Source organism: Notothenia rossii (assembly GCF_949606895.1).
Source record: "Notothenia rossii genome assembly, chromosome: 5".
Taxonomy (NCBI): domain Eukaryota; kingdom Metazoa; phylum Chordata; class Actinopteri; order Perciformes; family Nototheniidae; genus Notothenia; species Notothenia rossii.
Window position 1 is genome coordinate 67,261,135 of NC_136903.1, and position 26,725 is coordinate 67,287,859.

General features: G+C 39.6%; 2 protein-coding genes across 2 annotated transcripts; both read right to left on the reverse strand.

Moving 5' to 3' along the window:
- Positions 1 to 16: 16 nt before the first annotated feature.
- On the reverse strand, positions 17 to 19,705 carry mov10a (Mov10 RNA helicase a). Its single transcript, XM_079680106.1, has 23 exons — positions 19,601 to 19,705; positions 19,235 to 19,389; positions 19,046 to 19,151; positions 18,261 to 18,451; positions 16,038 to 16,279; positions 15,686 to 15,932; positions 14,993 to 15,118; positions 14,722 to 14,884; positions 13,791 to 13,933; positions 13,513 to 13,683; positions 6,640 to 6,787; positions 5,557 to 5,718; positions 4,960 to 5,063; positions 4,734 to 4,831; positions 3,272 to 3,370; positions 3,005 to 3,113; positions 2,800 to 2,917; positions 2,040 to 2,231; positions 1,884 to 1,955; positions 1,254 to 1,379; positions 1,075 to 1,163; positions 666 to 784; positions 17 to 536 (listed from the first exon to the last, which is right to left on the reverse strand). Exons 2-23 carry the CDS (start codon positions 19,354 to 19,356, stop codon positions 472 to 474), a joined length of 3,012 nt encoding a protein of 1,003 aa, XP_079536232.1. The 5' UTR covers positions 19,357 to 19,389; positions 19,601 to 19,705; the 3' UTR covers positions 17 to 471.
- An 808-nt stretch (positions 19,706 to 20,513) lies between these two features.
- On the reverse strand, positions 20,514 to 25,582 carry LOC307038970 (F-actin-capping protein subunit alpha-1). Its single transcript, XM_079680646.1, has 10 exons — positions 25,468 to 25,582; positions 23,689 to 23,752; positions 23,532 to 23,583; positions 23,373 to 23,436; positions 23,069 to 23,275; positions 22,910 to 22,989; positions 22,695 to 22,773; positions 22,530 to 22,601; positions 22,364 to 22,426; positions 20,514 to 21,375 (listed from the first exon to the last, which is right to left on the reverse strand). Exons 1-10 carry the CDS (start codon positions 25,501 to 25,503, stop codon positions 21,235 to 21,237), a joined length of 858 nt encoding a protein of 285 aa, XP_079536772.1. The 5' UTR covers positions 25,504 to 25,582; the 3' UTR covers positions 20,514 to 21,234.
- Between the last annotated feature and the right edge of the window lie 1,143 nt (positions 25,583 to 26,725).

Consider the following 26,725-nt stretch of genomic DNA (forward strand, 5'->3'; position numbering starts at 1 on the left):
AGTCTACGACACTATATCATTCAGAAATGACAGTTTATTTATTCAGGGTATAACTATGATCAGAAAGAAACAGATTAAATGAAAGGACACTAACATGTTAAGTGTAAAACAGCGGTAAGACATACAGTGACGAATTCCTGAGACATATTTCAGTGTGCTCTTTTTTTTTTTTGTCAGAAAATGAATTACTTTTGTGCGGCCATGGTCCCACTAAGCACACTGTGTTAAATGGCAGCTTTATTCAAGCCACTGAAAAGGTTTTACTGTGGAATTATCATCAAAAAACAGCATTGCTTCTATGCACCAAAATATGCAAACTGCTCTTAGAAAAGTACATAAGCAGAATATATTCTAAATACATGTCAATGTTATGATTGAAGCTCATCGAAAGGAAAAAGGAAATACTGATACTTGCAATTCATTTATATGCAATTAGATTGCACCGCAAATTGTTATTTTGTCCTTGTCAATTCAATGCTCATGTTTCCACTCGGGGTCCATATGCTGCTGGAGGGCGCTCAGCTCTTCTTCAGGATCTACGACAACAATTGAAGGACACAACATTTGCATTTTCTCACAAGCAGAATATTTTCCTAATGCTTTATGGAAGTAATATTAGCTGGAACTAGTACAGCTGATAAGGCTGAGGTTACAGCTGTACTCACTGTCAGAATCCACTTCGATTTTCAGGGATGCCAGTCTGGACACAATGTCATCCTCCCCTTCTGTGTCTTCAAAGGGATATCCAGTGTATCCCTTCTCCTTCACACAGTAGCTGATAAACCTGCACATGAACAATTACAAAGTGAGCAAACGTGGACAGAAGTCCTTCAATTGCTCCAAGAAAAATAATCTGAACATGTAAAACTTGATGAAAAATAATAAACTGAGCAAAATCCGATGTTTAACTCCAGAATAGCTACTTAACAGACCATGTGGTGAAGTAATTGTGTAAAGTACAGTCACATTTAAATGTCAAGGCTCTTAAATCAGTGTCTGGAACTGCAAAAGATACACAATTTTAAGACAACTTTCTGCACTCCAACATTGCTACTTGGGCCTGTTTCTCCTTACTTCTCCCAGGTGGGGTCCTTGTTGAGGATCACAGGGTTTCCCACGACTATCAGCAGGGACCTGGCTCTGGTCAGTGCCACGTTGAATCTCTGCAGATATATACATATATAAAGAAGCACCATATACAAAATAATTCTTGTTTTATTACCATTATATGTGAAGGAAGTAATAGAACAGACCTTTTCATTTGCCAGGAATCCAATGTTGAAGTCTTTGTCCATCTTGAGATAGTTGATGCTGCTGCGGACTGTCGACACCATGATGATCTTCCTCTCCTGGCCCTGAAACTCCTCCACAGACCCCACCTGATACCCACCAAGGAAAACATATACTGTAACATATTTGTAAATGAACACAATCCTGATTTATTCAATAACACATTAACACATGTGCATTGAAGGAGAAAGATGTTTAGAAGTAGGCCTCACTGATTATTGGATCATTTGTGCTCAATTGTGCTAATGGTTAAAGGTCAGCTACATAAGGATGACATCTAAATATTTACTTTGTGCGATACATAGTATACAATCCTGTAAGATTCTCTCAGTCTTCAGAGTCATACTCCAGACTGACTAGTCAGAAGTATTTTATCTCTTAAACTTGTTGTACACAAATATAATCTTTAAAAGTCTTCCTGTCTTTCTATTGTTATATGGTGTTGTTCTTCTGAGTGCTAAGATAACATATCCACGTCAGATCAAAACTTTTTTCATATCTATATATTAGTATTGTGCAAAATAAACATTAAATAAGCATCCTTTTCAATCATCCTTCCCCGAACAAGATGACCTGACGGCAGCATTACTAACCTTGAGCTCTTTGAGATCACCCAATCGCTTCAGAGCCGAAACCGACTTCACAGCCTTTTGGATTTTCTCAACCTGTAAGATAAAAGTTAGCAATGAATAGCTTGAACTGTTTTACAGCATCTCTGAAGACAGTTTAAGTACAGCACAACGACTCGCCTGTTTCCTGTAGGGGGCGATTATGCCAATGTCTTTGGTAGAGAGTTTGGGGAGACCCTTCTTCCCTTGAGTTTCTATCAGCTTGGTGAGGTAGTCCATCAGAACCTCAATCTCAGTCACGTTGAAGAAAGAAGGACTGTTGGCCTCTCTCTCGTCTTTCCCAATCACTCCATGGAAGATCACCGGGAAACCCTGTAGTGATGACAGCATGACGTCAGTTACCACAATATCCTCATGGTTGACAGGCTATTTGGAGATATTTGTACTTCGTTTACACAATGTCCTTTTTAAGTTTTGTCCGAAATCGACCATACTAAAATAATAATATGAAAATAAAGAATCCAGAGCTTTTCCCTTATACTCTAATGAAAGTTCCGATTATGTTTCAAAATGTCTTTCCATAATAACATCTCATTTGCTGTAATGATCGTTGTCTTTTTTCTCTGACAGTCTCCGGCTGGTTTCTGTGTTCCATGTAAATAATATATATTTAAACTATATGAGTGTTAATGACTCATGAGTCTAACTATAATTAAAAAGGACACCAATTATTATGGCACTTTCAGGAAGTTGGGTGACTTTTAAAAATAAAATGGTGGAGATTCCCTTTAAGGTATGTATAACTAAACTGTAGTTGGTCAGTAATGTGGGCAGACATTTTAAATCTAAACACTGCAACTAACTTCAGAATGCTTCACTGTGAGATCATATTGGTATTAAAATGGCCCGAGAATAAAGAAAAAGGCTTTTGCTGCCCCACCGTTTTGGGAAGGTGCTCCCATTTGCAGTAGATGTCGCGCTCCCACTGGTCAGCGAACACCTGCAGTTCATTCTCATAGAAGAGCTCATTGGGGACTTTCAGAATGGCAGCATGCGACCTGAGTTAAGAAAGAAAAACAAGAAAGCTGAAGAGCGTTCATCAAAACTATAAAAAGCAAAATGGAGGTAAAAACTAAAAAACACACCGGTAGTTTCGTAGCAGTTTGGTCACAAAGCGGGTGTCAAAGTGCCCAGAGTCTGTACTCTTCTGATACAAAGTGTTGTGTCTCATCAGTCTCTCCAGCAGAGAAAGCCCTGGAGAATATTACATATTATTAATATCATTACATTTATATCCTTGAATCGTGTATTCTTACACTTTTAGCAGTAAAAACATGGCATTAACTACTATTGGAGTGTGCTAAAAGAATACATCAAGACAAAATAATGTAATGTAATCCCCCTCGTCTCACCGAGTCCATGCTGCACTGCCATTTTAGATCGGAGGATTGGTCCCAGCTGCTTTGGATCTCCGGCCAGCACCAGCTGACCCTTCTCTGGATCGAGCAGACCTGAGAGATCAGACAGTTACTAAATGAATCCCTTTCACTACTGGTGATGCTTCTACAAACTTACACTAACCTTTAATCATACAGTAAGACTTCATTTAATAAAACAGTGCAACATGTGGATACATCTTTAAAATGTACATCAATAAACTGTTGGGGAAATATTTTCCTAGGTCCATAACTTTGACCCAGTTTTTACAATGAGCACCTGCAACCTTGGGCAGCGGTGCTCTCAGTGTTTTGTCTCCCTATTCCTGCCAGTTGGCGTCAGCTGATAGAGGTGTTATAGTGCATTATCTTGGTAAGCACAATGTTGATTATTCTCTCAGAACCAGCTAAATACATGGGTCTGGGGTAGAGACCTTCAGAATTGGTTTGGCATCCGTTGTGTCAACTCGTGGCAGCAGCACATGTCTTTTGAGCCGAAGCTCCAAAATAAACCGTCAGTGTTTGCCATCAAAGTTCCTGCTCTCCGCATGTCTCTCTGAGTCTTGTCTCCATTGCTTCAGAAGTTTCCATCACATATATACTCTTGAGATGTGTAGAGTATTCCAGACTTCTGGGTAGAGCATTTCACAATGTTTACATTTATATTAATTCAACAATCAATGCACACACTCCGTACATTTACAGAAACCTGGCCGGTGGATGCAGAGCTACAAAGAAAATCTGTCCTCTAAATTCCTTACTTTCCTATTCCTGTCTCTGGACTGATGAACTGCGGCAATCGCCTGTTGTTGGCAGTGATTAAGAGAGGGAGGGAAATCTGGATCAAGTTCTGTACGATGACTGAGGAGAAATCTGTTTAGTGTCTCTTCCACTTCTCTCTTCAATTATAAGACATTATTCCAAGGAAGCATACTCTGTTTTCTTTACAGTGTGACAGACATGTTGACATCCATGTCTTCTAACCTCACCAAAACAATACAAATAAAATAGTTAGTGTAGGACTTCAAAAAAAGTGTTTCGCCAAAACCAAATTCTTGTTATAATATACTCATAACATTCACACTGTACATTTTATATTTATATTTAATTGAATATTCCATTCCATGCACACTTGCTGTACATAATATCCTGCTTGTATTGTGTTGTGTTTATTGTGTTAACAGAAAATTGGCCCCTTCAATAGTGTTTTTATTTGTCAGTTTATGGATTTGTTATCTTCACGGTCATCTGTATATTTGTCTTGCTCTCTAATGCTAGTTTATTTCTATTTCTATTTTAGAATTGTTTATTTTACTCTTTTAATTTGTTATTATGTGCAATGCCTTGTTTTGTTTTATGCTGCTGCAACAAAATAGTTTTCCCAAATTGGGATTAATAAAGAACATCTTATCTTATACTTCAGATCCTCAACATTTACCTGCGATGGCAACGACGCACTCCGGCTCCACTGCCTGGCCTCCTTCATCCAGAAAGATGTGGGTAAAATGGTCCACAGGTAATTCCCCAGACACCAGTCTCAAGACAGAAACACACATCAGAAATGTTAAACTAGCAATAAGCAAGTGCCTTAAAGTGTGTAACATTAAAGATTGATGCCATTGAGTCCTACATTGAATAATGACTCAATTTGAAAAGCCACCTACCTGCCAGCTGTGACCAGAGTCGTAACAATGATCGTGTATTTCATCAGAGTTTTTTTCTCTGGAAACACAAACTTATCTTCTCTCTTGTCCCAGTTACAATATTTCTGGAAGAAAATTGAGACAAGAGGACGCGTAAGAATGAAGAAAATGAAAGGTTATTTATGTAACCATTTTCCATCCAACCATCCTTAAATGAAAAGCAGAGGAATGAATGATACCTGTTAATTTCAGACTCTTCTATTTGTTTATTATTGATCTACACAAGAGGGTAAAAAGGCAACACTTATACAACAATGCTTTTGACTATATGCAGAAAATAATATGTTCTTAACTTTGGTTACTAATGTCACCAACATGTGGATGTAGCAACTGCAATGAGGAATCACTGTGCTATGTGAACATATTTCAATGTTTACATTTTTCAAACCTAAACATATTATGGGCCCTACATACATATAGTATGGTAACAAATGAGTGTGCTGAATCACAGGCTATCGAAGCTCAAATCTGTTGGTAGAGATGTTATCCCCAATAAGAGCTGATTCATGGCCAGTAACCGATTATCTTGTGGATGAAATAATGCCAGCTGATGCTCACCAGCAGGTCGGCGGGGACAGTTCTGGGGTTTCGGCTGCTGGCGTACATGCGGTAGATGCGATGAGGGTCCATGTGGACCATCAGTCTCTCACAGAGGAGGTCCCCTGCGCTGTTTGAAGGGGCACAGGCCAGGATTCTGGATAATGGGTCTGCCTTGCTGACCTGTCGACGTGAGAAAAGTCTAATTCATCTCTTTGAATTAAGTTATTTTTATGCTTTGCTGATAATAAAAAACAACAACAGTGTCAGATTAAGTAGCAAATTGAATGTCCTTGAAGCAACTGGAGCTGCAACAATTAGTCGATTTTTTTCTAAATGAATTGGTTGGATTTCTTGCTTTTCTCTTTTTCAACTGAATATCTTTGGGTTTTCAATGAAAATACAAGACATTTATAGAAGTCAGTTTTCTTGCATTTTAGAAAACCAAAAATGTATTCTATAAAATATTTAAGCAGACTAATAAATATTGGAAATCATCGTTAGATTCAGCACTTCAATCAAAAATGAAACCAGATCGTTATTTAATTTGACCTGTCATAGTCAAACTGTCCCTCTGCAAAATTATATATTTATGATTAAGTATGCAACTTCTACATGCGTATTCATAAATGTAAGAAAAGTTGAAAATGATATCTGGTTCCTTAGGATTTTGTGGTTGTTTTGAACAGATATGACTCACAATGGTGTCTCCTAGGCAACTGTTCACACATTTCTGATTCTTATGTTGTTAAAATGGGATGGCAGGTGGAAATAGTCAACATCACCAATTTTTCAACAAAAATAACCTCTTTAAACAAATAAGAGGGGCTCAGAAAATCACAGAAATCTGTATCATGATACTGTGTTTGTATAAGACCTGCCACTAACCATTTTGTTATAAATTATAAATTTCTTGATTATTTGTTAGGTTTATTCGAAAATAAGAAAGATTGGCCATCAAAATATCCAACACTTCCAACGGTATGTCATCTCTTTTCGTCCATGAAACAGTCAAAACTATCCCACCATTGGATTTAATGAGAGGCTGATTCAGTTTTGAGGGTTTAATCAGTCTAGTTATGTCACACTTTCAACAACGAATACCTGATGCATAGCTTCAACCAGAGTGATTGTCTTTCCAGTTCCAGGGGGCCCAAACACAAGATGAGGGGCGGGCTTTGACGACCCGGCCACGATGCGCTGGACGGCAGCATGTTGCTCCGGGTTGTTCTCCAGCTGACGGTTGAACATACTGGAGAGTCATGTGAGAATGTTGAATAAAAAAAAATATATATAAATGTAGACGAAAATGTCATTTGTATATGTATAATCAGACAATACACGGTCGTTACAGAACCGGATGTGAACTTTGTCACAAACATAATCCTCCATATATGACCCATATCTAATCCAGGCAAGTTCACAGCATTAAACCAAATAACAGCCTGTTGGTGCGATAGAGTGAATTAGTGCCCAGAGAGAGCTGAGGTGAAGGCTGCTGAGCACTCACTCATCATTTGGAGTTTATGCACTCTTATCACAAAAAGCAGACAGTTTAAGCTTCTATAAGAACATGAGATACTGCACTTTAAGGTGCTTAGGTCTATGTATCTGTACCATACAGTCTATGGTACATACATGATATTGAATCTACCTCCTTTGGGCTCACACAAAGCCATGTAAATATATTTATACATTATGATAGATTATGTTAATTCATTCCTGTATACATGTAGGCGTGTTGCGTAGTGGGTAGTGCGTTGGTGATCGGATCAGTGGGGCGCAGGTTCAAACCCCACTGCAGTAAGCATGTCGTTGTGTCCCTGGGCAAGACACTTCACCCCAAATTGCTCCTGTGGGGATTTAGTCCAGCAGCAAGTCCTCAAAAAAGGCTTTAGATTTTGAGATACCCCTACCTGAGGTAGAACAAATCACAACAATGATTTTTCTTATCTTTAGGGTCTCCCGTTAATGAAATTGATTGTTGTCAAATTTTATTTTTGGGGAAAAAATGTTTTTTGGGTTGTTCTTTAGAACTACCCCAATCCCTGAAAAAGAGCCAAATTAGACCAGGCCGAATATGGGAAAGGTGACAAGAAAGCCCATAACTTGAGAAAGGCCACTCTTTTCCTCGTCAGATTTGCTGAGGTATGAACCAGGTAGCTGTCCTACATCACCAAATAGTCAGACAATGATTTAACTAAAGAAATACTGAATTATAGTCCTGTAAACTTAGCTTTAGTTTAGACGGAAATTGTACTTTTTGGTGATAGGAACATAGGACTCAATCACTTTTCTCTCATTTATCAGAAAAACAGAAATCCCTAAAAAATATACCATTACTGAATTGTGTAGGGTGCAATTGAACACTAACCAGTAGTTGTATGGAAATATCTGGTACAGTTCTATTGCAAATGAGATTTCTTTAGACATAGGCCTACCTCTTCTCTGATACAGTCAAACTCCGAATGGGAGAGAAGTGGCACAATAGCCTATACTGTAAGTTAAGAATGCTCACTCTGATGGTCATTATATTTGCAGAGGGAAATACCAGGTGGCTGAACTACATCCCCAAATAGTCAGAATAAGAGTAACCCAATAAAATAAAGTGTATTAGTTCTAAATTGCAAGCCTCTAAAACATAGGTGTAAATATTACAGGTTTTATTGAAACTGGAACTTTAATTCAAAGTACAGTATACAATTCATCAAATAATTCTGTGAGAGGTCAAGTATATAGATACTAGAATATAATGTTAAATGTCAGGTTCCTCAGAGACGTCAGGGGACACATTTTGACATTCTGCACAGCAGGTGCAGGGGAAGTACAGGGAAGGCGAACAGAGAGGCACTGGCACTTTCCACTCTCTCCACACTTTGCATCTTTGCAATACAAGTGAGTAATGTCTCTCACTTCTGTAGGTGATGGGGTTTTGTAAATAGCACTGGTTGAATGGCCCCATCTCTGACAATCCACCCCCTGCCAACAGGACTCCATAATAAGGGTTTGGGCTCGGGCTGTGATGCCATATCGCTGTCTGAAACATTGCTCTTTACATGTTGTTGAAATGCATCCTCTGTTGGCGGCAGATTTTCCGAGGCTGCATCTGTTGTTGATGCAATTATGAACCTCAGTTCATCCAAGTTTGTGCACATCAGTCCAATTTCCTTTTTTCCATATAGCAGAAGCGCAAATTCTCTTGCGACTGGCAAAGTCTCTTCCAAGCTGGCAGAGAGTCCAAAATGGGCCAGATCTTTGAGCTCGCTGAGATGGGTCTTGAGTTTGGTGAATGCTGTTGTCTTTCCTATTCTGTACAAACTAATTGTTGTGCCACAGCCAGTGAGTGCATGACATGCTGGTAGACATCATTGTAGTTGTCGCCCAGCTTCAGGACCATCTCCAACTAAACGGCCTCTTTGAGAATTTCCAGTCCGGTTTCCGTTCCGCCCACAGCACTGAAACAGCTCTGGTCAGGGTCACAAACGACCTGCTGATGCTGATTGTCTTTCCTATTCTGTACAAACTACTTGTTGTGCCACAGCCAGTGAGTGCACGACATGCTGGTAGACAGTTAGACATGTCTTTTCCAATTTTTCTCACATGTGGTGTTGATGGGGACATATCTCTCTCTCATTCCATGGCTTGCATGTTTCAGCAGTTGACATCACAGTAGTATACAGTGATCAGGAGGAGGCAGACACAAGGATGGTGCTCAATGCCATACATCTTGCAGAGTCATATTCCCGCATCATTGTGAGGTCTGATGACACAGGTGTGGAAGTACTGCTCATATATTATGCAAGCAAATACATGTTTGGTTCATCTCTAGTGTACATGCATGCAGGCCATGGAATGAGAGAGAGATATGTCCCCATCAACACCATACGTGAGAAAATACATAATAATAATAATAATAATAATAAAAAATTGTATTTGTAAAGCGCCTTTCATTGCTAAAAGCAATCCCAAAGTGCTACAGGAGGCATAAGAAACAAACAAAAGTTTAATCAAAGGCTTTTTTTAAAAGAAAGGTTTTTAGGCCTTTCTTAAAGGCTTCAGTGGTCTGTGGAGTCCTCAGGTGGTCTGGGAGGGAATTCGACAGGCGAGGAGCAGCTGCACAGAAAGCCCGATCCCCCATTGTGCAGAGTTTGGTCCTGGTGGGGGCGAAGCAGATGGTTTGTTGTGGAACGGAGGTTACGTGTAGAGGTTTGTGATGCGAGTAGTTATTTTAGGTATGAAGGAGCATTCCCGTGGATGCACTGATGGGCAAGCAGTGAGATCTTGTATTCAATCCTGAATGAGACAGGAAGCCAGTGGAGGGAATGAAGGATGGGTGTGATGTGGTTGTACTTTCTCCCCCTCATCAGGATCCTAGCGGCACTGTTATGTACGTATTGGAGCTTCTGAAGGCTCCCGCTAGGAGTCCCGATGAGGAGAGCATTACAATAGTCAAGCTTTGAGGAAACGAAGGCATGGACCAGTTCTTCAGCATCTGACAGGAGTTTTGCAATGTTCCTGAGGTGGTAGTAGGAGGTTTTGCACAGGTGTTTGATGTGGGTGTCAAAGGTCAGATGTCGGTCAAATCTTACACCCAGGTTGGTAACTGATGTGGAGAGGGGTATGTTTTGGCCAGAAAAGGTGATGTGGGTTATGGGGGATGACTGGACCTGGTTTGGTGTGCCAACTAAAATAGCCTCTGTTTTGGAGCTATTTAGCTGCAGGAAGTTTTGTTGCATCCAAGTCTTTATCTCCTCAATGCAGGTGTTAAAGGATGTTAATGGGAACGGTGATAATGATGGTGACAGTGAGGATGCATGTCTTTATATATAGCTGTGGGTCATCAGGTTAGCAATGGAATGATATTCCATGCTGGCTAATGACACGGCCAAGGGGCAGAGTGTACAGGATGAACAGAGTGGGCCCGAGGACCGACCCTTGAAGCACACCACAGGTGACAGGGTGTGTCTGGGACCTCGCACCTCCCAAGGAGACGCACTCTGTTCTTCCAGAAAGGCAGGACTGGAACCAGCTCAGGGCGGAGTCAGAGAGTCCGATGGTGTGTTTGAGGCGCTGAAGGAGGATGTTATGGCCGACAGTGTCGAATGCTGCAGTCAGATCCAGGAGGATAAGGAGAGATGGGGATCCAGTGTCAGCCGCCTTCAGCAGGTTGTTTGTGACCCTGACCAGAGCTGTTTCAGTGCTGTGGGTGGAACGGAAACCGGACTGGAAATTCTCAAAGAGGCTGTTTTGTTGGAGATGGTCCTGAAGCTGGGCGACAACTACATGTCTAACTACCAGCATGTCATGCACTCACTGGATGTGGCACAACACGTAGTTTGTAAAGAATAGGAAAGACAACAGCATTCACCAAACTCAAGACCCATCTCAGCGAGCTCAAAGATCTGGCCCAGTCGCAAGAGAATTTGCGCTTCTGCTATATGAAAAAAATAAAAAGGAAATTGGACTGATGTGCACAAACTTGGATGAACTGAGGTTCATAATTGCATCAACAACAGATGCAGCCTCGGAAAATCTGCCGCCAACAGAGGATGCATTTCAACAACATGTAAAGAGCAATGTTTCAGACAGCGATATGGCGTCACAGGCCGAACCCAAACCCTTGTTATGGAGTCCTGTTGGCAGGGGGTGGATTGTCAGAGATGGGGCCATTCAACCAGTGCTATTTACAAAACCCCATCACCTACAGAAGTGAGAGACATTACTCACTTGTATTGCAAAGATGCAAAGTGTGGAGAGAGTGGAAAGTGCCAGTGCCTCTCTGTTGGCCTTCCCTGTACTTCCCCTGCACCTGCTGTGCAGAATGTCAAAATGTGTCCCCTGACGTCTCTGAGGAACCTGACATTTAACATTATATTCTAGTATCTATATACTTGACCTCTCACAGAATTATTTGATGAATTGTATACTGTACTTTGAATTAAAGTTCCAGTTTCAATAAAACCTGTAATATTTACACCTATGTTTTAGAGGCTTGCAATTTAGAACTAATACACTTTATTTTATTGGGTTACTCTTATTCTGACTATTTGGGGATGTAGTTCAGCCACCTGGTATTTCCCTCTGCAAATATAATGACCATCAGAGTGAGCATTCTTAACTTACAGTATAGGCTATTGTGCCACTTCTCCCCCATTCGGAGTTTGACTGTATCAGAGAAGAGGTTGGCCTATGTCTAAAGAAATCTCATTTGCAATAGAACTGTACCAGATATTTCCATACAACTACTGGTTAGTGTTCAATAGCACCCTAGACAATTCAGTTTTTCTGATAAATGAGAGAAGTGATTGAGTCCTATGTTCCTATAACCAAAAAGTACAATTTCCGTCTAAACTAAAGCTAAGTTTACAGGACTATAATTCAGTATTTCTTTAGTTAAATCATTGTCTGACTATTTGGAGATGTAGGACAGCCACCTGGTTCATACCTCAGCAAATGTGAAGAGGAAAAGAGTGATCATTCTCTAGTTATCGCTTTCTTGTCACCTTGCCCATATTCGGCCTGGTCTAATTTGGCTCTTTTTCAGGGATTGGGGTAGTTCTAAAGAACAACCAAAAAAACATTTTTTCCCCCAAAATAAAATTTGACAACAATCAATTTCATTAATGGGAGACCCTAAAGATAAGAAAAATCATTGTTGTCATTTGTTCTACCTCGGGTAGGGGTATCTCAAAATCTGAGGGCCCTTCCTGCTAGACTATTTGTCCACAGTGTTGAGTATGTAAGTCGCTTTGGAAAAAGCGTCTAACAAGTAACATGTAATGTAATGTAGAGTCAGCTACTCTCTTTTTAAACTTTTGAACTCTTACTTTTTTCCTGTCCTGTGTTTCGCTCTTATTGCTGTTGCTGATCCGACACCTGAATTTCCCTCTGGGGGTTAGTAAAGGGTTATGTTATCTTATCTTATTACATGGCTTAGTTGAATACTCGATTCTGATTGGTCAATTCAGAACACGTGACAAGTTGTTAATCCAGTAGTACAGACCGCTGTCAAGGATTTATTGACCGTTGTTAAGGACGCTCACATCTGCAGAAAGAAAAGCAAACTGCATGCAGTTTGCTTTTCTAACTGTTTGCTTGTCTTTAGTTTTCTGTTGTCTCCCGTCTGACAGCAACATGGAGGATTTTAATATTGATTTTAATATATTTGGAGAGCACAGTAATTTGGATGAATGGTTAGTGGCTGATGAGTCCCCAGCGAAGAAAATAAAAAGACGAGAGGGATAAGAAAACAGCGGAGAAGTAACGGGGCAACACGGAGCTGCGGTCCTTTATACGCAACGGTCCAGACATAGACATCGAAGGGCAAACATATTCAGTTGCCAGTTACTTTGGCATTAGGGCAGGGATATCTAGATACTTTCCAAGGTTTAACATAATGAATTGTGCTACTTTTAAAACAAGCAACGATGTTTTCAAATCTGTAATCAAAAAGCTCCGCCTTCCTGCCGTTGCTACGTAGTTCAAACGATAACAACGCACTATTTTCCTTAGCGGATGCATGTCATTTTAAATCAATAAAACTTTTTTAAATCAATACAAATATTTTCTAAATCTATAAAAGCATTTCAATTAATATTGGGAGTCATATCGTTACTTTGTTGAGAATTTGGCCTTGTAATAAGCGGGATAATGTGAAGCGACTTCTTCTCACTCCTTTTCGAACACTAGATTACTAGACTGTTTATGTTGCTAATGCTGTTGTAGTTGTAAATGTCACTTTGTTTTGTTTTCTCTTACATGACTATGCACTGCAACATTTCTTTGTTTTTTGTAATTATTTATTTTACTTGTTCGAAATAAAATGTATCAATCAATCAATTATGGGGAAAAGAACACCCGACAGGCAGATCAGGAGCCCGACTGATCTTGATCAGCATGACCGCCTCGCTACACATTATCCCTTACTCATCAACTAGTGATCTATAAGCATTCACTTTGTGTGTGTAGGCCTCACACCTGAGTTTAGGCATAGGGAGAGTAGCCACTGCTGCACCAGACGGGAACAGCACCTCTTCCAGCCTATGCTTTACTGCCAAGTCCACGGCACGGTGCTGCAGCCTCAAGGAGAACCGGTTGACGGTGAATTCCACGTCGAACTTCATGTTGGGGAAAAAAATCTGCAACAATCTGAAGCAGGTGGAAAGTGGGAGGAGTGTTCGAGTTAGATGCTTTATTCATTTTCATAGACATTCACTGTGTTTTAAATGGACATGTATCTGTAGTGCCGCTCTCACCTCTTATTGAAGCCCAGCTTCACACTATCCAGCTCCACACTGTGAACGTATCCATTGTACACAGTGTCATCGTTTCCACATTTGGTCACCTTCAGACAGTCTCCTCGTAGTACAGATGGCCGATTCTCAGCAACACCAGGAACCTGTTGAACAATATCAGCGTTGGCCATCATGCATGTTTTATTCATTTCAAACACTGGATGTGATGGCCTTTTTTACACTGCAACAAGTTCCCATTCCACATTGTCTGCAAGTCTTTCAGTTCTGATCCGTTTCAAATTATTTCCAAGTTTCTGTGAAGACCCAATGTACTCCCAAAAGGCAGGTTCAACTTAAACAAGGGTTTATTTAAACTAAATTAAATCATGGCAGGTGATGTCCATCCTAATTGCATCTCGTCCATTCCACTGCAGACATGATGCTTGATTCTTATAATAAATTACAAAAACGGTCAAAAACGTGTTGTGATCCAAACCTGTAGACTTCCCGAAATCTTAATAGCACACTATTGTTGAAGACATAAATAATGTTTGGCCACGCTGTGTTTCAGAACTAATTGTTAAAATCCAGCACATACTGCAAACAGACACATAACCTAAGCACAGTCCCCCTATATCACTACAAAACCATACAAACATGGAGGAATGATTACTAATAATTAGATACATAGATTCACCATCTATGTAATATGTCACACAAACAAAACATTTCTCAAATAAAATATGAGCTTAAGTATTTCCTAAACTGAACTTACATTAGATCAGCAAGCATTCAGAGGACAACAACATTAAAATAATAGAAAATCATACAAAGAAAGCATAAAGACTACTTGGCATCGCTTAGAATCTTAGATCATGAAAATGTTTTAGACTCATAATAATTAGACTTGTTGTTGCTGCTTTTTAAAAAGTGTACTGTGAGGATTCCTTACCCTGAGTGTAAGCAGTTTCTTGTTTAATTGGTCAGGGGTCATGGTTTGATTGTGGAGGTCATAGTTCTGGATGTCCCTCTCCATCTGTACCTCTTCCAGGTGTAGCAGGAGGTGAAATCGATGAGCGTAGCTCTTCATCTTTAAGGGAGCGTCAAGGAGACTCCTGGATATACAGCAAACACGCACAGAGACACACATTGTGATCATGAGGGAGTTCAGATCAGAAAATACAGGGTTGGTGAAGCTTTAGGTAATTAGGTCATGCTCTCACTTCGCTAATGACAGGTGTTGCTTGGTTGATGGAGACTCAGAGTCTTCCAGCCTCAGTCCCTTTAGGTATTTGGGGTAGTTAAAGTTTCCTAATTTCAATGTTGACTGTAAAGGCTGGACCCCAGGCCTGCAGAGAACAAAACACAAACACAAGCACACACATTATAAACAAACACATTATAAATTAATAAAAAACTGTTTCTGGGACTATTCCGGGTCTATCTGTTGCAATTACAAGGAGCTTCCAAATCAAATATGTGTACAGTAATCTGTAATATCGGATTTCTTGCTGCTGGCGAAAATAAATCTGTACTCATTCCATTTTAAATTAGTAAAACCATCTTCTGGTTCTATCAGTTACACTTTAGTCTACATTATTTTAAGTTTCAAATAATAGGGGCCAGCATTTAAATAAGATCTTTAAAATGTTGACGTTGATAATCCAGAATGTATGGGCAAATGTGTTTATTCCCATTTAATACTGACTTTAATATAATTTATTGAAATCCATAAACATTTTAGATCAGACAATGGTCAGTTCCATGACTTTCTGCTTCCTCTGGACCCACAAAAAACCCACAATATGGAAAATCTGTGGTACCTGATTTATAGTTATCTCCTTAATAACCAGCCTTAAAACTCCATTTCTATTTTGAGACTTGAACTGGTTTACAATTAGTTTGTAATAACGTACCTCTCAGGTGGAACTCCCTCCACTATCATTCTGCCCCCACGCCTGTATGAGACCACCTTGTATGGTTTGTAAGGAGACACAGGCCCCAGCTCCACAGCCAGCGGGGTCCTGGCTGCAGCTTCCATATCCCTCACGATGCAAAAGGGCACGGCTCCCGGCAGATCTGCGCAGAACTCAAAGTACATCGTGGTGGGGAAAAATCCATAGTGTTTCAGTGTGTAACGAACCAAAACCTCATAGCTTTCTCCTGTGAAAGAAAGGAAGCAGAGTAGGAGCTGTGAGCATCACTGACCTCCACCTCAGTGTGTTTTTTGTTAATGACAACAGAGAGGAGGAGTGTTAGAAGTGTCACCTGGAGAGAGGAAGAGGGGACAAGCTCTGGTCACCCTCCTCTCGTCCTCCAAAGTGAAACAGTGCATATTGTGCAGGGCAGTGTAGAAGTTGAAGTTGACACAGTGTGTGCCCTTGTTTGCGATGTGAAACCTGATGAGGAACAACTCCTTCAGACGCTCCACAGTGAACTGGACCTTTCCGCCGATCGCAGCAGGGTCTGAGGTGATTTGAATGCCGCCCTTGTCAGCTGTCATCTTTTTCCTGTGAGACAGAGAGAAAGACCTGGTCAGGGTACACATCTGTAAAACTTATAACCACAAAAAAGTCAAACTTTTACCATTCATTTCTGGTCATGGATCTAGGTCAAAACTCTTTATCTCCCCTTGTTTTTTGTCTCCATAAACTGTCAAATATGAGATGAATGACAGTAAAAACATTTAATTGAGTTTCATTGAAATTGTGAAAAATGTTAACATTGGGTGGAGAATTGGGTCTGAATTCCATTATTTCTCTTGGGGGTTTCAAGAGTTTTATTACATTTTTGGATGATAATCTGCCTAGCTTTTTAGAACTATTTGATAGCCATCAGTGGAGATACGACAGGAAATGAGGGAAAAGGAGAGAGGGGGTCGAAAAGATACAAAGGTCACAGGCAAGATGGAAACAGCAGTTCATGCTTGGTGCCCTAACCCTTAATCCACAATCTACCACTAGAAAGTCTATCACAGGGATGAAACATATGCAAAGACAATTATTCACTCTTAGATTCACTCCTATAGGCAATTTAACCGTTGTGGTTGAAATCTGAAATGAGTCCTTCAAACAAAATGTCTTTATATGTATTGTTAATAAGGTAAAAAGTTATAAAACCAAGCAAAGGGGTTCGATATCTCACAGTAATTCTGCAGTGACTAACACTGCGGAAAAAGTTGTGACACATTATATCGGAGAACAAGTGAACCTTGTAACTCCTTGTGGGAAAGGACAAGGAGCAACTGCCCTGAAGTGATAATAAAACGCTACAAGGTGGTAAGCAGAACTAGTTTCAACCTATGGTTTCAACCAGTGAAAACAAAGATACAACAGATGAGTCAGGGGAAAGCACATATCCCTTCTGATAAAGATGGCTAAGCAATGGCTGTACATCTTAAAGAAACTTAAAAAGTCAAAGTACCTGTACCAAGTTCTACAGTAAAAAAGTGACTGGAATCGTCACAAATTGGTGTAACTGTACATCTTTCTTTTAAATATACATTTGTTAACCATTATCCCTTTACTGCTACGATTATATATTTTGCCCTATTATACTGCTCTTTTTATATTTGAGTATTTTCTACGAATTCTGTGTGTGCATTGTGATTACATTGTGATTAGATGCTTCTAGAAATGATTAGCTATTTTTAACCCCTCAACTTGAGAATTTAGCAGAGCATATTTTGCAATGTGCTTTACATTGTCATCATTACTAATCCGAAAATACCTGCTTCCTTTACCTGCTATACACAGCACTTTCTTTGCATGTGGTCGTTGGTATTTGGTGCTTTTGTATGGGAGTTGTTTTTCAATTGTGATTAAATAAGCACACTCAGACTGAATGTTAAATGGACTGTACTTGTGTAGCGCTTTATCCAGTCTTTGCGACCCCTCAAAGTGTTTACATACTACATGTCTTTGAGCGTCTTTGAGTCGTGAAAAGCGCTATATAAATAAAATGCATTATTATTATTATTATGTCTGGTTCAGAGGCGACCGCACTTCCTCGCAGCCACAGTCCGAATATATGCTGATGTGCATTCCTAATGACAATAGAGTTCAACCTTGACCTTGACAAAGCCACATGCATAATGTAAGACCCCTTCCACACCTATCATGGACTGTCAACCCCTCTGCTTCTCCAGTTACTTTCTTAATTTAGTAAGGCAAGGCAAGTTTATTTATACAGCACCTTTCAACACAAGACAATTCAAAGTGCTTTATAAAAATGAAAGACATTAAGAAAATGGCAAAGCAAAGATAATAAAATAAACATTAGTAATGCTCAACACCCCGTTATATCCTAATGATGACCTCAACTGAATCTATTAATGCATGGGTTAAGCTGGATGTGATCTCATGTGAAGAGTTTTATTTTGAAAAGTAATATAATGGATGCACATGTAAAAACCTGGGGTAAGCACGGAGGCTTACACCTTGCACCTACAGTATAATGACAACATTATACTGTAGGTGATAAGGCACATACCTGTTCAGCTTTAACTTGCGCAGGATTTCCGCTGCCAGCTTTTTCTTTGGAGTGAGTACCGGGGTCACCGGGGTAGAGGGGGCAGAGGAGGGTGAAAGTGTCTTCGCGGTCTTCTTCTTGGAGCCAGAGCTAGGGGTGTGGGGCGACTGAGGGGCCCGGGGCCTCCTTGGCTGGTCACAGTGCACTGGAACCTACAGCAGGGATTCAAAATAGTGGTTGTGTCTTCATTTTAATTCTGTATTTAATAAATAAATAAAACATATCCAGTCTTGTTTTCTCACAGCAGGAGCACATGCAGATTATAAGACAATGTTCCCCTTGGCAAAGACATGCAAAACGCATAAACATCTCTCCAACATCATTTTCTAATGACATTTTCAGAGGTGGGAGAAGTACTCAGATCTAAAGAAGACAAAAAGAAGTAGAAGTACCAGAGTGAAGGAATACTCTGTTACAAGTAAAAGTCATACAATCAAAATATTACTCAAGTAAAAGTACAAAAGTATTATCGTCAAAAAATACTTAAAGTACAAAAGTAAAAGTACTCATTATGCAAAGTAGCCCATTTAAGAATAATATGTTAATTTGTTGATTATAATTATTGATGCCTCAATGTGTTTAGCAAAGTTGGTAAAGGTGCAGCTAGTTTTAATTACATGTCTCTCAAAATTGTACTTAAGTAAAATATTTGAGAAAATGTACTTAGTTACTTTACATGTCTGGAAATTTTGCAGGTGATAGCTAGTGGGGACACTTTGCACTAGTGAAATGACGGCTCATCTTACCTGAGGTTTGACATTTAAATAGATTTTCTCCTGTTTTAAGATGGCTTTGTTGGACTTCACTAGGGCGTAGACAACAGAGGAAAAGCTGGGGTCTTTAAATCCTTTCCTGTGACAATACAAACACAACAGGGGTATCATAACAGCCAAGTCCAACAACTGCATGTGACACATGCTGATTTTCCAGCTTACCTGCCCTTAAATTCAGCGTAGTAGATTGCCCGAAGTTCCTCTTTAGAGATACTATTGGATATTCTGTCTCCCAGAAATGCAATAAAGTCCTGCCCGGATTTAAGCGACTGTTTACGAGACATGTTGGTGAGCTACAGGCCGCTGCTGTCTGAGGGCTGAATCACAATGAGGAAGTTCAACTATCAACCCAAGTATCACTGTAGCTGTTGGTTGAAATGCGCACAACATTTCCACATGTTACACTTTGCGGCACTTTTGCGCATGTCTGAAGGAAACATTAGTTAAACCGGGCCTCGATTTCTGGTTCATTTTTTGGGTTAAATGGCGATAAAATGATACATTTATCAAATACTTAACGCAGTTTACCGCAAAATTCAAGCTGGTGAACGGTCTCCGGAACGGAAACCGGAAGAGAGCGTCTGCAATTGTCTTACAGAGAAAAAACGAAGACACCAGAGCGACTAAAAAAAAACAATAGTCTACACAAATAGCTTCAGTGTAAACTCCACCACCTACATATGCCTCATAAGTTATAGATGATTTTTTAAAATTCCGTTACGACCTTATTTGAGGAGTACACATCCTCATGTTTTTGATGACACTCCCTAGGCTCACAGCCGCGTGCGGAGTCATGTGAAATGGGCGTTCCCATCGATTACATAATATAATGTTTTCACAATACTAAAATACACTTTGGCTGTAGTCAGTCATTATACATTTAATGGATTAAGCTGTTGAGTGAGTGATACTTTTTGAAATATCAAGCCAAAGGATATGCAATGTGTCATTTCGCATTTGATTAGTAGGCTATGTAGCCCTTTAGTATGGCAATTCAAAACCCAAATATGTAGTGCAATTACGTCATGACCATAAACTGTATGACAATACCAAAGAGCAGTACATCTACATATTTGAAAACGTGGCATTCTGCACTACAATTATTTTCAACACACACAGACACCTATTTAGAGCAAAGGCTAACTTTTTATTTAGAAAAATGATTTTACACCACTTAAACATAATGAGTTTGCTAAACCAAGGAAAATCAGCAAGCACCAAATATTTGGTTAAGAAAACAGGCTGCATTATTTTTATATAATGCAAAATGTATTCCACTAAATTATGGTTTGTTGTCAGGCTGTTTGATTGGGGGATACTAGATGTAATTTAATTTATTCAGTTGTTTTCCTAGACTCGAGCAATCAAATGTAGTCAAAAAAGATTCCCAGAATAAAGCATATAGTGCCCAGGCGCTGTAAAAGAAACTCAACACAAGATGTAACACACAAATGATCAACATTGCTTGAAGATCATACTTTTATTTCATGAATAATAAATGTACAATGATTGTATAAAAAATATAGCAAAAGCTAAAGGCAAACCGCTGGCTGGAGGACACCAATACTTTTATCATTCCAGGGGAGTATAGAGGGGTTACAACCAAAAATGGCTTTCAAAATCTATGACGAGAGAAAGAACTTCAAGAGGGAATATAGTAGGGAAATGGGCAAAGAAAGTTGATGCTTTGGCTACAACCCTGCGTCCAGAGAGATGCATACATATAAACACATTAGACTAAACCAAATCACTTGGTGATGTTAAGTGTCTCTGCTAATAAATCAAATTGCATACAGTATTTGCCTTCTGTTAATAAAAAACTATAGGGGGTATTGGAAGCTCTTAAAGAATATCAGTTTTGTTATATAGAGAGGGTTAATTAGTTGCTACAGGATAGTCGAGGGGTTGTGGGAGGATGCGAGTCCATTATGAAGCACTGAGGGATCAGAAACTATGTTTGTTTACCATGAGACTAAGAATTTGAACAGCAAGGAATGACCCAAGCATTCACAGTGTCACTGAAGGCTTTATTTGTTCTGTAAAGACCCCAAACAAATGTCTCTTTTAGCAGGACATACAGTACGTTACGGTGCGTCACACATCTTTGCACGAGCATCAGCTTCTTCTCGTTCGTTTGTCGCCACCCAAACAGCGTCTGTCCTCTAAGCATTCTGCATTTCCTTGCCAATCTTGTAGCTGAGAATCTTGTTCCAGTCGATCTTGGTGCGGGTGACTGGGAGCTGTCTGCGTAAGGCTTTGAAGGTGGTGTCCGACATGGTCTGATAGTTCTCACTGATGGCCACCTGAAACACAACACAGATAAGCACACGTTGTACCAGGATGGCATCTACCAGTGACAGTCAATTGAACATGTTCTAAACAAAACAGAACCTATGTAATTTGTAATGTAAATTGTTTAAAATGTTTGTTTGTGTTGCATTTAATGTGAAAATTTGAATGTGTATATTTGCTATGAAACAGCTTTGTACTCTGTATGTGTTTGTTAAATCTACTGCTAGTACTATTCATTCAAATTCCTCGAGATCTAACGTTTTATTTTAGGCATGTTGGTCTGAAAATCTGATTTTGATAATGATTCAAATTGCATATTTGACTTTTGTGGTAGTGCTTGGAAATGTAGAAGCAGCATTCTGAATCAAATGAGTCTTTTATGTCTTGTTCAGTATGCAGGGCAATGTTGACACATATGAGGGCAACTCATCTTATTCTCAAATGAGGAGTGTATAGGACTTATTGGAATCGCATCCAATAAGCTCATCTTTACTTTGCCTGTTCTGGGATACAACAATATATGCTGGTGCAACATCATGGACTCTGTGGAAGCCCTCCCAGACGAGTTTTGCTTTGGAGCCAACTATCACAACGACCAAAACAACTTGAAAATACCACTTTGGTAACATGATACCAGGGCCCAAAAATAGCTTTTCCCATAGACTTACATTAGGGAAGAAAATGATGTGATTTGTTCAGGTACACTCTCCATTAGGAACACTGGAATAGCCCTAATTTAAATCAATGGTTCCTTAAAGTTGTTAAATGCACAAATAGCCTTTGCTTCATGGGCGACTGAGCAGCTTTAAGGGAAATGAACCGGGAACCTGTTTCCTACTGTATAAGGACATAGGATCTGCTCTCTGTGTGAATAGGAAAGGCTCATTCAAAGATAACACTTGCACAAGGAATATTTGTTTCACAGGATTATATGCTCTTGAAAAAGAGTATTAGTACTATTACATTTGTGCTTAGAAAGTCTCTTTAACCTCCACATACCTGGTATTCATTCTCTGCATCCTCAATAATTTTCACAAGCTCCTTTGCAGTCTGGCTCTCATTCTGCCAAAAGAGACGTGTTGTTTAAATAAACAACTTAAAACACACTTCAACATAAAGCACTATGATATATTCCAATAGGTCGATTTCATTATGTCCTACTTACAGACACGGTCAGTGCTTCCTGTACATCTTTATGGCTGACCAGCTGTACATTTCCATCCTCATAATAATGTACCTGGAAATAAAGACAGAAGACATGCACACTAAAGTGAAACAGAACCAACTTCACAGCTAAACTCATACTACACCTAAACATTTCTCCACCTACCTGTATTTTCAAGACTCCAACCACCTGAGCTGTAGATTGCGAGACACTGAACCTCCATTCAGACCGGCAGCGGCCGTTCCTGGAGACAGAGAAAAGGAAACAGTTCACCAAAAAAACAATGCCAAACACATCTAAAACTTCACTGCCTTTACACTTTAACATAATTGATTAAGTGAATACATTGAATTTCAAATCATTATCCTCTATCAACTTACCAGAAGTTTTTAGGCTCAAATTGATGGCCCTCGATACAAGCGATAATGGTCTGCTGGCCATCGATTGTTTTCCCATAAACCTGAGGCAGATAACACAGGATGAGTGATTCATTGTGAGCGACGATACACATGGCTGCAGTGCAGTCTGGGAAAGCTTACGGTGCAAACTCCACTGAGGTAGTGCTCCTTGACGTAGGCCCTGAGAGCAGAATCGCAGGCGTCTCTCCAGGACCTGAGGCCCGACTCGCCCTCATGCGGCTGGGGCTCGCTGGCTTCCTTTCTCAGGTGGTCAAACTTGAAGGAAATCTTGTTGTGAGGGTCAAAGAAGCGGCCATTACCCAGGTCTCCATGCTCCGTTATCAGGACCTTTATGGGTCAGAGAAACCTGCCATTACTCCACCTGTTAACGCAGGAATTGGCTTAATAACGTAAAATAATGATGACATTCCACTAATAAGCTTGCCTGATCTTCATATCCTTCAATTTTAGCAAGGGTGAACTGATCCATGTTGTACTGGGCAAAGGCGCTGATTCAAGAAAAAGAAAGAATACAACCATAAGTTCAATGCACATCCAGAATATCATTTTCTTACAACTTTAAAAAAAAGAATATGAAACTTACTGAGCCGCGCCCTCTCTGAGAAGGTTATCATTGTTGAGCAGTATTCGCACATCTGTAAAGAAAGAATTAAGATGGTAAACACGTTCACAAATTGTTCGATTGTTTTCCAGTGTTAAATTCAGGTTGCCCTACACATGCCAATCAGAAAGACTCTCACCATTGAAAACTTCGTTGAACTCTCCAGGAGGAGCGTGCATCACAAAGTTAGCCGAAATACGGACCTAGAAATACATAACTTGTCATTATATTTGAAAATAGTAGGAGGCATCGCAATATCACAAACAAAGTGTATAAAATATGGAGGCAGTTCCCTTCATGCCTAAACAAGCTGTGGTAGAGCAGAATAAGAACTTTCTTTAATCATAAGCCACATTTGCAGATTTTTTTTTTTTTTATCTAGCCAATGTATTGTATTCATGCAAAATGAAGACACGCAGGCAGCCACTAGAGAGAAGCAGAGAGCTGTCTGATCACTTTCTTGGCAGCGGGCTTGTTCACTTTATTTTGGCCACTCCTTAGATGGCGAGCAGTGAATGACGCCCAAGGGCTTTTCTTAGCATCCAGAATGCAAGTGTAAGCATGTGGTGTCAAAGCTGCAGGGTGTAGAAGTTGTTGCAGGTAGTGCTCCATAAGGTAATACTCAAAAAGGGACTGAGTTTAACAATCAAGGCAGCATATACAAATGTGGAAGCGAGGTTTACTCTCAAGAGAGAAGTTGTAATTCATTAATCATTTCTGGCAGCTTTTTTCAGTTTTTAATGTCCCTGCCACATTATAGAGGGGCTTTGCCAGTGATGGCGTCTGTCAGACAGACAGGGTTATTGAGCCCCCAGGCAGCAGCTGGCCGTGACCTACAAATGGCCTGTCCAGCTGAAAGGCCAGAGGGGCATAACAATGAGTAACCTAGTTCCAGCACACTCCTGAATAGTGGCTCCATTCAGTGCCTAGAAAGGCCTCCAAGGCACAGACAAGCAGTAAAACAATCTGAGCTTATGTCTGATTAAGATGCTATCAGAAGTATTAGATTTCCCGTTCTTCATTTATCCCAAATATGGACATTATTTTATTACAGCAGCAGTGTGTTAGCAAGGCAGGACATCACAATGAGAAATATACAGACCAAGTTAAAATACACTACAATAAATCAGCCTAATAATACAACATAAACATCGGATACTATATTCAAAAGTAGTTTTATACATTTAAATAAAAATGATATGTCCATTAAAATTCAGAAAGGGGAATTCCCAACACTTATTGCACTGACTTCTTTAAATGTATTTAAAGGGGTCACTGTAGCAGTGTTGGGAGGGGTAAGCCCCTAGCAGCTCCATCAGCTGTAGGAATGCAGAGCATTACTTTTCAACATGTAGCAGCTTGAGGCAGCCAGTCGCTGCAAGCCCCAATAACACTGCAGGAAAACTGCGTCTGTCCCATGAACTGAGTGCAAAAGTCCCAAGCTAAATACATAATACTTGCAAACTCAACCAACTCGATACACTAACTATAACTTCTGATGTCGGCGAGACCAGTATAAGCAGCTGCATGAAGTTATAGTGAACTGGGTGTGGGTGGTGTTAGTCTGCCGATGCACTCATTATCCTTACTGTAAATGCAGGAAGTAGCTCGACTTCCTTACATCTTAGCATTAGCTTTTTTAAATATTCTAAACTCAAGCTCAGCCCGTACTCATATGTTACTTTTTAAGTAAAGACAGCCATATAAGTTAGCTAACTTGTGCGTTTGTGCACAGGAACAACATACAACTCTGAACTGTCAAACACTGCCTCGGTTTAGCTAGCTCCACCAGCACACGCCTAATACGGCCCGTTTGCAATTCATGCTACAACGTGAGCCTTGCATAAAGCTTTGGTATTATCCCAGACAAACACTAAGGTTAAAAGAATAATAATACAATTAATTTATAAAGTAATACCTTCTCTTCATTGCTGAGCTCATCGAAATCTGCCATCTTGGCTCAATGAAGTGTTAACAAAGCGCCCGTCCGGTGTTGCCAGGTATGTGGGACTCCTCCCAGAACAGCCGCAGGCCGAGCAGGAACACTCTCCAGGTTGTCCCCACCGCACGAATATACAATAATACACCTTTAAGTGTTATTTTAAGGTTCATGCTCTTTATAATCATACGTCTGCACAACAATTACAGAGAGAAAGTTGTTGGCAATTCAAATATGTGATCTCAGGCTTCCTTTAACAATGCTCATTAAATATGTATTAATTAACAATAATAACAAAAGGAACACAAATAACGTAAGGACAAGCGAAAAGAGAATACAATAATTAAAATATAACAAGTTAAAACATAGGGAAGATTTATCAGTAAATCATTAATCAAAAAACTAAAAATGTCTGGAAGACACCATTGCAGGTGAATACAATTAATGTAAAAACACGATTGTAATACATTATGTATCATCAGAAGTAGATTAATGAAAAATATTTGTTGAATAGAGATGTAAACTGTTTATATGTTAAAAGTAAATCAAGTATTTATGGGTAAAGCGATTGAAATAGAACCGACTTTTAAATAAATAAATGATTTTATAATAATAATAATAATTAAAACGGATTTATTATAACGGATGTGTTACATAATAACAGCAACATTTACCTAAAAGAAACGCATGATTATTATTTTTATTTTTTTTAATGTAGGCCTACAACACTTTCACATACAACACGAAGCTGACAATATCCAAAACCTGGCAACCCTGACGCGTTCAAGTCATGTTGGTTAAATGGGGGGAATTGTACGTTTGAGACTGATTGCAAGTGTTAAAGACAACTGTTTATCAACGTAAGTGTTGATCATGTACGGATTAAAAATAATGAATACTATTGATAATATTAATGTAATCCCACTAACGTATATCCATTTCATTATTGGTGTAATGTCCTCTAAAGATAAAACCCCGGCTGAAGTAGCTACCTTCAGCCGGGATTGCTTGCATGATCGACCCATTGTGTGAATATCGGTTAATATCAATAGGCCCACGTAAGAGCTTTAAAAATGTGGGATAACCGTTGTAGTAAAAATAAAACTACGACTTATATTTTTTGACATAAACGCCATATAGACGATGGATGTCTTAATTACAATAACTCTGAAATTACCTGAATGCGGCATCAGGATTCTCAGCCAGCTAAGCTCTTTGCTCAAACTAATGCTGGGTT

Bases quoted from the DNA above. Each gene is read 5' to 3' on its own strand.
- mov10a (XM_079680106.1), bottom strand. From the start codon at position 19,356: ATGTCTCGTAAACAGTCGCTTAAATCCGGGCAGGACTTTATTGCATTT. The intron at 13,684-13,790 runs GTGAGAGCGGCA...CACCTGCTTCAG, and splicing joins AAGCTGGGCTTCAATAAGAG to ATTGTTGCAGATTTTTTTCC. The intron at 6,788-13,512 runs GTGTGAGGCCTA...ATGACTCTCCAG, and splicing joins CTCCCTATGCCTAAACTCAG to TATGTTCAACCGTCAGCTGG.
- LOC307038970 (XM_079680646.1), bottom strand. From the start codon at position 25,503: ATGGCAGATTTCGATGAGCTCAGCAATGAAGAGAAG. The intron at 22,427-22,529 runs GTAAGTAGGACA...CTCTTTTGGCAG, and splicing joins AGGAAGCACTGACCGTGTCT to AATGAGAGCCAGACTGCAAA. The intron at 21,376-22,363 runs GTATGTGGAGGT...GTTGTGTTTCAG, and splicing joins ATGCAGAGAATGAATACCAG to GTGGCCATCAGTGAGAACTA.